General features: G+C 35.7%; 1 protein-coding gene across 1 annotated transcript in view; it reads right to left on the reverse strand.

Moving 5' to 3' along the window:
* The window catches only part of plxnb1b (plexin b1b), a 65,922-nt gene that overhangs the window by 21,522 nt on the left and 29,600 nt on the right, over positions 1–14,800 (reverse strand). Inside the window, exons 4-19 of the mRNA XM_067373272.1 lie at positions 13,078–13,260; positions 11,579–11,707; positions 9,978–10,078; positions 9,453–9,585; positions 9,074–9,230; positions 7,849–7,957; positions 7,442–7,550; positions 5,726–6,646; positions 5,351–5,485; positions 5,147–5,269; positions 4,175–4,265; positions 3,403–3,560; positions 1,978–2,129; positions 1,738–1,843; positions 751–887; positions 469–645 (exon numbers count right to left, since the gene is read on the reverse strand). Of these exons, the coding sequence (XP_067229373.1) occupies positions 469–645; positions 751–887; positions 1,738–1,843; positions 1,978–2,129; positions 3,403–3,560; positions 4,175–4,265; positions 5,147–5,269; positions 5,351–5,485; positions 5,726–6,646; positions 7,442–7,550; positions 7,849–7,957; positions 9,074–9,230; positions 9,453–9,585; positions 9,978–10,078; positions 11,579–11,707; positions 13,078–13,260 (2,921 nt within the window). The remainder of the gene's footprint in view (positions 1–468; positions 646–750; positions 888–1,737; positions 1,844–1,977; positions 2,130–3,402; positions 3,561–4,174; positions 4,266–5,146; positions 5,270–5,350; positions 5,486–5,725; positions 6,647–7,441; positions 7,551–7,848; positions 7,958–9,073; positions 9,231–9,452; positions 9,586–9,977; positions 10,079–11,578; positions 11,708–13,077; positions 13,261–14,800) is intronic.

Consider the following 14,800-nt stretch of genomic DNA (forward strand, 5'->3'; position numbering starts at 1 on the left):
TATTCTAGCCTTCTTAAAGGGATAGTTCACCCAAAAATGAAAATTCTGTCATTATTTATTCAGCCTCAAGTTGTTCTAAAGCTGTATGAATTTATTTCTTGTGCTAAACACAAAAGAAGATTTTTTTGAAGATTGTTGGATAACCATACAGTTTCTGGTTCCCATTGACTTCCATGGTATTTTATTTTCTATACTACAGAAGTCAATGGGGACCAGCAACTGTCTGGTTACCCACATTCTTCAAAATATCTTCTTTATGTTCAGCAGAAGAAAGAACTTCATGCAGGTATAGAACAACTTGAGGGTGAGTAAATGATGACAGAATTTTCATTTTTGGGTGAACTATCCCTTTAAGATGATTTGCTTTGTTGTATTCATTACTTGACACTTTATGTCACTTTGGATAAAAGCGTTTGCTAAATAAAAAAAATGTAAATGTAATAAGGCAGGTAAAAACCAAACACACACCTGATAAAGCTCTTAGATGGCATGGCTTGTGTGATGTTGGGGTCAGGCGTATAGTAGTAGCCATTGTCATGGAGATGTCGCTCATTGTTTCCATACCGCACAGTCACCCTATGCTCTCCTGTCTTGTTACTAGCACCAGTCAGACATTTGATAGTGTCCTCCTGAACACCTGATATTCTGCAGAGGGATAGAAAGGGATAAAAGAACTTCCTAATCACAGAAAATACTCATATTACACCAAATTACAGGAGACAGTTTTCCACAGTGACACGTAGCACTTACAATGAACAAGGCACATTTCCTAGTAAGACACTGATATCAGTATCACGACCAGTCAAAAGATTTCTGCCTGTGATTGTCAGAGTTGTTCCTCCTGCCTGTGGCCCTTTCTGAGGAGAAATTTCTATCAGCTTAGGGTCCTTAAGAGATGAGAGATGAGAGATACAATCAGAGGAAATTCTGCATCCAAGAAATAAAAAATTCCACAACAACCATCTTCACATAACAAAATGTTCCAATGCGCATCAGATGACAAACAAGAAATGGAGGGATAACAGAGAGAGGGAGGATGTAAGATATGACTTCAGGCATTTACAATGTTTTAGAATGTGGTGAAACCTTAGAGTCAACCTTTTAAACTGCATAAAAGCACAATATGCCATATGGTGTATAGAGTATTCCCACTGAAATTGAACCTTTAAATATGTTTATGAACTTCTTTAGGTTCAAAAGTCTCATGTTTGATGCACAGGGGCAAGTGATTTAAATTACTAAGTACAAAATTACTATTCATATTATATAAAGTGTTCAAAGAGATTATTTACTCATCATTTGTTCCAAACCTGTTTGACTTTCTTTTAAAAATGAGAAATTCTATGCAAAAAATGAATGAGGACTGGATTGTTCAAGCTTCAAAAAGGACACATAAGCACAATAAAAGTATTATAAACAACTGAAAAAAATAATCCATACATACAACTTTTGTGCTAATGTATATATCGAAGTCTTCTGAAGCAATGCGTTTTGTGACGATCAGGCCGAAATATAAGTCATTATATCTAATCATCACACAAAGCCTATCCTTTATGATATTCTTTTGTGCTTGTTGTTAAATTTTACTTTCATTATATTGAGTTATATATACAGTGGCTAGAATATTCCCCTGTTGTGTCCCATGGCAGACAAAGTCATATGTTTTTGGAACAAAATGAAGAAGAAAAAAAAAGAAGAAAAAAAGGGTTTTAATATTGCTAGTAAATGCAATTTAACCTGGTAGCTGAATCTCTGACTTGACAGGCCAAAGCCTCCACCAGAGACTTTCACTGAGATGTGACCAGACTTCTCCTCTCCACTGGCTGTAGTTGTACATATAATTCTAAAGAAAGGAGAGCCAGCATAAACACAAATGCACGTGACACAGGGAAAAAAAAAAAAAAAGAAAAAGAAAAAAAGACCAAATATTATTTAATCAGTTTAACACTTGCATTGCAAATACTCTATGGTGTTTACCTGGTGGATATTTCATAAAGATGTGGTATAACAGTGCAAGGAACACCCGCAACAGTCACAGACTGAAGGATATCCTGAGCTTTCTGTCCCAAGTTAGAACCAGAAACAGTTAAAGTAATGCCTCCTTCCACCAACCCTGACAAAGGCTCCACCTAGAGACAGAGATATAGATATAGATATATATATGCTGCTTTACATTTACACTTACACATTCAGAAGAGGCTTTTATCCAAGGTGACTTATACTGCTTTCAAGTTATACTGTACATTTAATCTGTAATCATGCATTCCCTGGGAATCAAAACCATGGCATTGCTAGCACTTGACTGCGTGACCTTAATTCAGAAGTAATTCGAAATTAACGATTACATTTGATGATTATGCATTAATTATTGCTTATACTAATCAATATAACACATTTAAGGCCAGATTTACTAACGTCTTGCACCAGTGCAAACCCTTCATTTGGCATTAAAAAACTACTGTCAAGATTTACTTAGTGAAAAATTAGAAAGAAAAGGCATGGACAGTTATTTTCTGCAGCTGACCTTATTGAATATGCATTTGTAGGAGTTTCCCTTATAGACGCAATAGTTATGGGATAAGAGTATTTAAATAAATCATACAACATGATTTATTAAGGTTTGCAGTATTCAATTTACTGGTATTTGCGGCATTATTTAATGCTAAAAAAAAAGCATGTTTTAAATTTTGTGCATGGCTGTGAAAGTTGCTGCTAGGAAGAGGCACAGCAGAGAACAGAGCGTGTGGCAGAAGAAATAATCTTCTCCAGTTGTGTTAATTTATTTGGAATGCCAGATGAAGATGTTATCTGAACAAGTTATTTTTAATTCACTGCGCCTGTATTGATAGTAGATTTGCTACCCTGCGCTAATTTGTGTTGCTCTTGGTAGATTGCATTAGCCACAATGGAAACTGGAAAATGGAAATCTGTTGTTGAATTTGCATATTGTCAATAGATCACCCTCAGAATGTTCCACTCTCACCTGCACTTTTATGGGACTACAGTCTCACATTAATTTGCCCTGTTTAATAAATCTGGCCTTTAATCTGTTAAATTTATTCATTAATATTTGATGTCCTTGGAAGGTACCAAATGGTAGAGCATTATATAACTATTGTCACAAAAGTCATTTACAGATATATACGCACACAGCTTCCACTCCCTCAGACACTGTGTGTGTGTGTTGTATGTTAATTGTAGGGTCAGAATGTTTGTCTTTGAGAGCAAGGTAGAAGGGGAATAACAGAACAGTAAAAAGACTAGGCCCCAAGTGGTCATACTGTGGTGTTATACTAAAGCAAAATTAATTTTGTTTATACTTGTCTTTCAGTTAAAGTTACAAACCGCATATATACCAAATAATGCTGCATTAAGTCAAGTTTGAGAAAAAGTTTAACAAACCAAATGAATGAGAGGAGCGGGACAGGTCATTTGGATGTGTTGGGAACAGGAACCTCTGTAAACGCAACCGGTCCCACACCACACACAGCTGTACCTCTGATCTGCAGTGTGACAACGGCTACAGTCTGAGTGTCCAACTGAACAGTTATATAACGTCACTGCAGTAGAGAAAGCACACAGAATATAATAATTACAAGACAGTTACGATAAACAGTAAAATTCAAATACATAAAAGTGAGATTCAGTAACTGGATTTTCAAAGAATTGTACAATTTTATTTAGCAACCTCAGAACACAAACAGATTATGAGGCCACAGGCATGCAGGCTAAACTGAGTTCCACAATGGAGTATTAAAGTAGGCGGGGGTGGGGGGTGAGGGGTGACAATAGGAGACAAATTAATGAAGAAAATAAAAGGAACATTCCATGAATACTGGTGTTCTATTACTTCTTTGTAAATTTCTTCTTTCAACCATTCAAGTTATTGTATGCAAGTCATTGTAAGAAAAACAAATCTAACAAACATTTTTCATTAATATATAGGAACATTAAATTATAATATATATATATATATATATATATATATATATATATATATATATATATATATATATATATATATATATATATATATATATATATATATATATATATATATATATATATATATATATATACACACACACACACACACACAGGGTAGCAAACTGCTTGTGTGTGTGTATTTTGCACAAACACAGCTCATCATGAGCATTTAAAGAATTATACTCACCATAAAGATCAGTGCTGTCAATATGAAAAGTGTCTTTTCTCTTTACATACACCATGGCATTATACTCTCTAACTGGGTCTGCATAGGAATACTATAGAACAGATAAAAGAGAAAGAAAGAGAGAAAATTTGAGAGAGCATCAATCTCATCTGCAAACTGCAGTCTTTTCTCACAGAAGCATGCATTTATAACTGCTACATTGTTATTGGTGTTGTTGTATGTTTAAATATTGCTGTTGGCATTTGCCTTAGACAGCATAGTAGGGAAGTGACAGGTTGGTTTAAACCAGGAGAGTAGAGGCAAGGATCTATTTGCAGCAGTCAGGATTAATAATATATAAAAAAAAATAATAATAGAGCACAGGAGAACCACAGAAACAATGGACACAACAGACCAAAGACTGAACTAAACAAGGGGTATAAATACTACACGGGACAATAGAAAAAAAGGAACAGGTGGGACTAATCAATTAACAAATCAGTAACTAATGCTGCATTCACGCCACTGCGTAATTACCGTAATCTTGAGATGACAACACGTCACATTATATTCGGAGCTGTTCATGTCCTCGGACTGGGAATTATGCATTTCTATGGCACCACTATCAATGCCTAAATGAATCTACAGCGGTCAGGTGGTACAGCAGCTACGTGGTACACGTGGGAGCTTTCAGAAAACTCCCAGCTTACAAACTGTAATTACGAGCTTTATGAGGACGTGAACGCTTTTTACGAGCCAGAATCTTGTAGTTACAGTAATTACGATATGGCGTGAATGCACCTTTAGGCAACTAAGAAAACAGGAACTAAACACAGAGAGTGAACAATAGGAACCAAAACGAGCAAATACATGACAACAGAAATCTAAAATGAGAAAAAGGGAGATGAGACCAACAATGACAAACACATTGGAGCATGCAACAAAACAGATAACCATTACAGAGTAGAGATTTTTAAAATTGTGTTGTGGTACCTGGTGAGCATGACAAGTGATGTCAAACAGTAAAGGGTTTGCCTCATTCAGCGTCACATCTGCATCAACCACCACAGTTTGCCCCTCGATCACCAATACACACTCATACGCCAGTTCTTGGTCCTAGGAACAAGTGTATTTTTAAATGTTTTTTAAATGCAGATGTATATTTTAAGAAAGAAGTGGGTGTTTGTTTGTTTTTACCTGATAAAGATGCAAGTTTCGGGCCAGCAGAGAGATTTTTCTCTGAGTTAGGACAGGAAGCAGAGAGGATCCTTGAATCTTCTCCACACACGGGCAGGCTGATGCCCCCAAATTGACAAATGTGCCTTCATCAGCCTGTTAAAAAAACCCAGGTCAGTTAATCAAAAAATATGGCAGTGAATGTTATCGCACTGTGTTGTGTCATCCTGTGAAAACGAGGAAGTAGTCAAGGTGTTTATTTATTTATTAAATATGTAAGTATTAAAATATGTAAGTATAAGTATAACTAAAGAAAGAAGTTTTTTTTTTTTTGCTTATAAAATGTAAAGAAAAGACAAATCTTGCTTGGTATCAATTCTAAATGTTTGGACTTACCGGTAAATCTGCTGAGTCATACTGGTAATCAGCATCCATGCCTGTACTCTGAAGATGGAGGTATACCGGGGGATCCCTGTCTGATTCTCCATCCCCTGATAAGATTGTAGCTGCCGAAAATGTTGCGTTGTCGTTTTCTACCAGTTCCACCTCCTCAGTTTCCTCTGGCACCAAACGAGCCTCTTCACGGTCAGTGATGATAATCCTATTCACTGAAGGCATGACAGGTGACACCCTCTCAGATATAGGCAAAAAGTCATTGGATTCTGAATCAGACACGTCTGGTTCTGGATTTGAAGGTAAAACTGTAGTTTGGGTTTCCTTTGTCAAATTCAAAGTTTCTGCTGAAATGTGAGGGGTGCTGGTGAGCAAAGTATCATGTGTGATTGGCTCCATTAATGGTGGCAATTCTGTAAGAGTGACTATCTCGGTTTCAACTGATGACGATGATATTCTTTGCTCCTCAGCAGCTTCGAAGACTGATGGCGACTCAGTTTTTACAACTGCTTCCAAACTGGAAAGAGTAACCACATCAGTGTCTGTCTCCCTCAGAGCCACTGATTCAATATCTGTAACAAGAAGCTCTTTTTCTGAGAGAATCTCCTCTAGCAGAGAGAGTGTGGAAGCTGGCTGTTCTGTGGTAGCCAAGGTCTCAGCTGTGGAAGAGGGGAGAAAGGCACTTGTGGGCGCAGCAGACAGCTTGAAAGTGGAAGAAATCTGAGTTGATGGTGTTGGTTTCACAAGTGCAGGAGAGGTTAATGATTCCAGTGTAGAGGTTATAGTTTCAGTTATTGAGGTGGCAGTAGTCTGAGTTTTAGTATGAGCCATGGTTTCAGGGACTTTGTGTGTTGTGACTGGTGAGGTCATGAATGCAACTCTAGAGGCTTTGGTTGCAGGAGGTAGGGTAGGGAGAGATTTCCACTAAGAGTGAGACATGCAGGAAAAACCAAGAGAGGCACAATAGTAAAATAACTAATTAAATAAATAAATAGGGAAATATTAATGGTTATAAAAGGAACTATTACAAATGATCTTGGTATTCAAGGTCCATGTCCATGTTTTCAAAACCATATTTTTACACTGCAAATAATTGCTTCATTTATATTCATGCATTTGGCTAATCCTATAATTGCTAGTGTAATCAGATTCATAAATGAAAGTGTCTTATATTCACAAAAAAAGTTATTGAAGATATATATTCTAAATAAAATATATTCTTAAAAATTCTCAAATATTTTCTTCATATTTTTTTTTCATAAGATGACAGGTGGTTTCGTCTGAAAGTGAGATTTGTCTAACACAACAAATTCAAAGATCTAAACTTGTGAATAATATATTTGTCCGCCTATAAACCCATTCTGAGGTAGCAAGCATCTTATGATGTAAAATATTGTGCAAGATGTGCAATGACGACATGTTGTGTAAGTAAAATTAAGACAATAACATTTTTAAAAAGCAATGTATTTGAGGAATACAAAATATCCTTATTTAATTCAGAAAATGGATGTGAAGAATAATTTGTATCTGCCTCCCAGTTCTTTTAATGAATTATTTACCATTAATACCAATTTTGTGTAGTTTGGACCAATTATTTGGAGGAACAGGGGTGGGGGTTAACATAATTCTATAGGAAACACTGTTTTCAAGTTTGAGACTAATTTTCACCATCCAACAAAGGCATAGAGAGAAAGCACTGCTGGTGATGTAATGACTTACATGTTCATTATAGATTATCAGTCCTTCATCGCACACAGCTTTGTGGGTACACATATGTTGCTTCACGCACCAATTGCATCCCCAGTGACTCTTCACACAACCATGGCACCTGTGGAAGGAAGGAAGGAAGGAAGGAAGGAAGGAAGGAAGGAAGGAAGGAAGGAAGGAAGGAAGGAAGGAAGGAAGGAAGGAAGGAAGGAAGGAAGGAAGGAAGGAAGGAAGGAAGGAAGGAAGGAAGGAAGGAAGGAAGGAAGGAAGGAAGGAAGGAAGGAAGGAAATAAAAATTCTTAGTTTGATTGACAAATTAAAACTTAGAGACTGTGCAACAGTGGATTTTACAAAGAATCTTTGACAAGGGTGGAATTCAGTTTGTTTGTGCCCACAATATGTGCGTGTTTGCAACTCACGGCATGCTTCCCGCAAGATGTTTGACTGCTGTACAATCATAAAAGGTGAATTCCCGAGAAGTCACAACAACATCATGGAACCGTAGAGAGAGAGTGACTGTAAAAAAATCTGATTCAGAAGAAAGAAGAAGAGTTTAGCATGTAGTGATCATGTAGAGTTCATTATTGTTACGAAGCAATGACTGTTTTTGCTTGTCACTTTCATCTTATTGTTTGTCTCACTGGTTGCTCTTTATAGACACGAATACTACAGCTAGGTTTGATCTTGCTTGGATTTCATCTAGCAGATTTGAAGGTTTCTTTGATGTCAGTTGAAAATCTTCATGGTGGTTTGTGAAATGAAATAGGAAAAATGACATTAAAGTGTCGCCCTCACGTTGTTCCATATCTGTATGACTTTGTCATTAAAGGGATAGTTAACCCTAAAATGAAAATTAAGTCTTAAATTACTCAACTTACTTTTTAAAAAAAATGCCCCACCATAAAAACTCATGACTCTTTATTAGTGCTGGAGTTCACTCTGCCTCACCCAGAATAAGCACACAAATTGTGAGAAATCAAGATTAATAAAAACGCCACATGAAATACAATCCATGTACTTTCTTCTCTGAGGTTAATATATCTGCTGTGCTCATCACAACAAGAAGTTATTGCATTCACATCTGTCAACTGTCGTTCTGACTGTCATCTACGGTGGCCGAGAGTGCAAAACTGAAGAAAACGCATGCAAATAGAAAAAACACCAGCCACTGAAGATGATGTTTTCTTAATCTGCTGGTGTTTCTTCTAATTAGCATGTGTTTTCTTCAGTTGCAGCACGCTGAGCTCTCTCGGCCACTGTAGTCATCAGACAAATGGAGTTATTCAACTGGAGAGATTTTTAAATAGTTGATATTTAAAAATTCCTTCGTTTGTGGTCTAAAAAAATAATAAAAATAACTGCATACTGCATTAGAACAATACAAGGGTAAATAAATGACTTAATCTTAAAACTTCTACCATCTGTCAAGAAGTGCTCCTCTCTCAGACTGGTTACACTGTCATGCTCAAAACGGAGTACTGAATCAAGTGTTTCTGTGTCAAAAGGAGGACACTCTTTCAATGGCTTATGAAAAACAATGTTTGTTTCTATATTATTATGTTTTTTCCAAACCAGGCCTCCTGTGTCAAAACAAAAGTGTTATAAATACATAAGAGACATGATTATTTCTGGAAATACCCTCACCTTGACCTGGTGGCACAGATGGCAATGTATATATGTGTGGAGAAGAGCAGGTGATACCAGTCTCTGTTACAACAGCCAAACTTGCCCTGTCGTTGAAGACACAAGAGTAAAACTCTCCTCGCTCCAGACTGGGAAGACCAGGGATGGATAAAGAGATCTAAAAGAAGAAAAAAATAAAGAGATGGAATATTTTTGGGATCTGTAAGGATTAAAATGATGCTTTTAAAGAAAGGAGGAGAAGTGGTTTTAGTTGTTTGTGTGCTCAATAATGGTCACTTCAGTGAATCAAGCTTATACAAATATATGTATCTTGTATTTTATTGTTATGCAGGGTGTGGTACTGGATTTATTAAAAAATGTGTTAATATTTGAAACACACATCTCTTCTCTCTTCTCGGCTGATGTTGGATGGATTGAGATACTTGATACTCAGGCATTGTTGCTCCATGTCAAAGCTCCAAAGCCACTGGTCTTTCAGATCCCCACGCACACACTCACTACTCAAACAACACCTGATGCACAAAGACACAATGTTCAAGTTCAAGTAACCAATTACTTAAATTAAGCATTCTGAATTAGTGTTGTCAAAAGTACCGACTTCGGTACCAAGTCGGTACTGAAATTTAAAAAATGTGACGCTTTGATCACTGTTGAGCGGATTTGTAAACACCTCTGCTGGCCATTGTTTTCACACGCTCATTAGATATGTCTGTGATTGGCTACATACATATGTCTGCCAATCATATCTGATGGGCATGTAAACACAATGGCCACTCAGGTGTTTACGAAACCGCTCAACAGTGATCAAAGCGTCACATTTTTAAATTTTCAGTGCCGACTTGGTACCGAAGTGCTTTTGACAACACTATAATGAATATGAGGTTGTTTTCAAATAGGAACTTACTTCCCCTCAAGAACACACCAGCCACAATATGGATCATGAGCCAACAGACAGGATTGACAATCCAAATGCTTTTCGCACTCTGCTACAGGCCTCTTCTCTAGCTGTGGGAGCAAAGTAAAAAAAAAAAAAAAAGTGTCAAATAAAACCAGCAGAGGTATACATACATACATTTAATATATTAACTTATTTGCTATTTCTGATCAAAGAAGCAGCATTTATATCATACAAATTAGTTGCACATTTGTGTTTATCAGTAATCTGATAAGATCAGTAAACAAGCTTACCTGTTTCTGAAATGAATAAGATGGGATATTTAACATTAACATTAAGTTTTTTTTTCTTTTTTTTTTTTCAGGAGTGTGCAAATTAAAGCAGCTTCACATACTATGTTTCTGTTCTGGAGTCTGGAGTCTTTAAGCAAGTGTCAATAAAATAGTTTTAGCATCACCAGTGGGTTGCTGAATTTTACAGTTTGGAAAATATGGCCAAAACTTCATCTCTTATTGACCAGTCAGTTTGTCATCCACATAGTTGCGAATACATTTCATTGCACTACTCTGCGGGCCTGACTCGTTTCTCTTAACAATTTTGGTTCCCATTGTCTTCCATTATATGTTTTGACCATAAAGTGGAAGTTAATGGGAACCAAAACTGTTTGGTTACCAACATTCCTCAAAATATCCTCTTTGTGTTACACAGAAGAAAGTCATACGGTTTTTTAAAAAAAAACAAAAAAACACGAGGATGAATAAATGATGACAATTTAAATTTTTGGGTAAACTATCCTTTTAATATAATGTTTTTGTCCATTCTTTTTTTACATTAAAGATATTTTACCCAAAACTGAAAATGATCCCATGATTTACTCACCCTCAAGCCATTCTAGGTATATATGACGTTTTATATGTCTTCTTTCAGATGAACACAGTCGGAGGTATATTTAAAAAAAATATATAAGATATAGATATATAACGAAGGATGTAGGAGTAGCGTAAGCTTAGACGCCTCTTGCAGCTCAAACAAATAGAGCTGGGCAACAAACTCAAGCTCCTCTTCTCTTACGTTGAAATCCTCAAATATTTCTCTTTAAAAATTCTCATTTTAGACTTCTAATTCGTGACTGGTGTTTTGTTTTGTTCTATCATCTGTGCTTTCAGGTTCTTCAATGCATCAGGTCAGAGATTACTCTTTTGGCGTACATCGATTTACGTAGGCCATCTGCCCGGAAGCTAGTTATTTTAGTTTATAAAGATTTCAATTTTTTTTTTTTACAAAAACCCATGGCTTCCCTTCAGAAGGCCTTTATTAACCTTTACTTTTATGATAGATGGATGCACTTTTTTGGACTTCAAAATCAGGAGTGCCATTCACTACCATTACAAAGCTGGGAAGAGCAAGGATATTTTTAATATAACTCCAATTGTGTTCGTCTGAAAGAAGAGTCATATACACCTAGGATGGCTTGAGGGTGAATAAATCATGGGATAATTTTCATTTTTGGTTGAACTATCCCTTTAATTATCCATTACTGACAAGAACTACTTTGTCAACAGATAACAACACTGACACTGCCAATTCCACTTCAATAATGTGATAGTTACCATGTTACTTGTCAAGATGTATAGATGCTTCTCTTGATGGTCAAGCCTGAGCTCTCTGCTTATTGGTGCATTGGGCTGGATGGAAATTACTGCATATTCTTCCACCTCGCCGTTTGGGCCAAGAAACACCTGAAAAAAATACACACACCCCTTCTGAACAATACTGAAGAGGAATTAAAAATGTTCCAAACCAGGTACATTAAATCAAAACTTCATAAGGTCCAATCTCTATCCCTTGGTTTCACAGACAAGGCTAGTCCCAGACTAAAATGTATTTTGACCTGCTTAAAGTAACTTGCACTGACATATCTCAAAATATGTCACTGCCATTGTTTTGTCTCACTCTCAAGATGCACAATATTAACATTTATTTCTAAGGCACATTTATAAAAGCTACTTAAATGTACTTAAATTGAACTAAGGTCTAATCCTGACTTAATCTAAGCTTTGTCTGTGAAACCAGGCCTATATTTTGTAGGGTTACATCCAGACAAGATGTGGACTACACTAGCGTGGCCACCACACTGTTCTTAAAAAATTCTCCCAACTGCACCTAAATGACTGTAACAAAAGGCACAACACTACCTAGTGGAGAAGATCCTCTGCCACTTTGTTCTTGTAGGGATAAAACATCAAGCAAAGATAATATACCATGAAAGAATATTAGGACCAGATCAGTTACTCCTCAAATTTCTGCCACTTCATAAAAACAATACAAAGACCTTGTGGAAACTGCTCTTTTTTTCCTTTTCACATTTTGAAATAGATCTACTGCAGTGCAGCAATTAGTGTTACTTTTAAAATAGCTTTTTTGAGAACTATTTATTAAAAGACTGAGAATTAAAATCTAAACTCTTTTTGGCGCGACACAGACCACAAGCTGTAATATATTCAAAAAATCATTTTTTTGTAGCATTATAGCAAAACAAACCAAATCTTACACAAGCATCAGGTTGGCCAGCAAACAGGGCTGGCCTAATAGTGGCTGAAATAGGGTTTTTTAATGGAGCGAAGAGCACACATCCCATAGTGAGGAATTTCATCCATGTTACTTCAGAAAAGTTGAGAAATTAAAGAGAGAAAATTGGTACAACCTGAGGCTGAAACAGTAGTCAGCATTTTATATGTTAATGAAATTAAATGCACTTGTGCATACCATTTTTAATGATGCATTGGTCACCACCTCTTTGAAAATGTAACATGATTTGAATAAGAAGATTCTGTTTTTTTTAAAAATAAAAAAATTACAAAAAGGGGCAATGCTGTAACAGGTAAAGAGATGTGTTTATAACCACACCACATCTGATCTTCATTAAATAAAAATTAATCCCATATCTTCAAGAGTTTTTCATTGCTCTGGAATTCTGCAAAACCTCCAATATAACCAACATTTTCTGAAACACTTCTGCTTCAGCGAAGAAGAGAGAACAATGGATAAATTGCATGAAATAAAATTAGAATTGAAGAAAAACACTCATTCCTTGAAAACTTTTTAATACCTTGTGTAAGTTTCCTTGGGAGTCTCCTAGAAAGGCAATAGTATGCTCCTCCCTTACACTCACAGTCACAGCAGTGAGCCGGACGGATGGGCTGTCAAATATTGGCTCAGCTTCCACAAGCACCCGGCTTGCCATTGGACTAGGGGTGTGATCAGAGCCACATGGGTAAGCATCCAAAGTGTTCTGTAGGGAGACGGAAGTCAAAAAGTAAAACAAGGCATTAGAGTTACAGAACAATATTTCTTGCCATACCTTTGAAGTTCAACATCAAAACAAAGTTTTGCAACAAGCTGCAGTGGTATAAGAGGAGGAGTAAAGACCATTTATATCTTTTTACATCTCTAATCAAAATGACCTACAAAATTTTATTACTGTTTTTTTGTTTGTTTTGTTTTTTTGTTTTTTTTATTGCTCATTCTATTTTGGCTGTTCTTCAAACTTTTTTCCTCAGACAATCCCGAAAAAACACTGTAATCACAATCTCCACACTTCATTAAGCAGCACACTTTTTCCAGTGACAATAAAAAAAGTTTTCCTGAGAACCAAATCAGCATATTAGAATGATTTCTTCATGTTAAACTGAAGACTGATTAATAACTGCTTAAAAAAATGTAGCTTTGTCATCACAATATTTTTTAAAAATATATTAAAACAGAAAACAGTTCTAAATCATGAAGATTTCACAATATTAAACTATTTTTTTTGCTATATTTCAACTTTTAAATGGTAGTGTTGTGTGCATAAACAACAACTGTTATACTCCCTTACACTTCATATAGACCAGTTTAGAATATTTATATATGGCCACACAACTGGGGTGGTGGAATGTGATGTCATCATAAAATGGAGCCATATTAAATGATAAGGATTGCTTTCCCTGAAATAACCAGAGGTTAAGTGCTATGTTCCAGGGACCAATGGTGAATAGTTCTGGGATAACACCTTGCGAGGTTTAAAACTACAACCTCAGTTACCCACCAAGATATTATATTATATTATATTATATTATATTATATTATATTATATTATATTATATTATATTATATTATATTATATTATATTATATTATATTATATTATATTATATATTATATTATATTATATTATATTATATTATATTATATTATATTATATTATATTATATTATATTATATTGTATTCATTTTAGTGGTCACAAGTGGTCAGGCAAGACACAGTTTACACCTGGTAGTAAAATGTGTTTTGTCTGAATATCGGGGATATCGGGGAGGCGAGGGGCTCTGATTTTAAGGCATTTTACTGGGAGATATAATGAGACAACTGATATTTATATGCATTTTATGTAAGCAGTCTGCTATACTGTTATATATTGTTATATATAGAATTTCTAATTTCTTTTTGGCCATATAAATAACAGCAACTGCACTTTGGGCTTCTAAATAAAATTTTCCTCCTCGATTATGTCCTCCATATTCTCACACTATATTATACTATATGGGCCATCCTGATGTATCAAAACATGATACTCAAATAAACAAAACAAATGCAGACTTTTAGATTTTTTATTTATCATCCATGACCAACAACTATTTTGTCAACAAAACTCAGTAGTCTGAATTTTTTAATATGTCAGGCTTTACAGCGTTATATTTTCACACCAGGCCAATGACTGTCTAGCTCTAAAAGTACTTTTAAATTTGTCACAGTGGAACTTGGAAGCTGTTCATACCTGTTAACTGAGGCAG

The sequence above is a fragment of the Chanodichthys erythropterus genome, chromosome 21 (assembly GCF_024489055.1).
Source record: "Chanodichthys erythropterus isolate Z2021 chromosome 21, ASM2448905v1, whole genome shotgun sequence".
NCBI lineage: Eukaryota > Metazoa > Chordata > Actinopteri > Cypriniformes > Xenocyprididae > Chanodichthys > Chanodichthys erythropterus.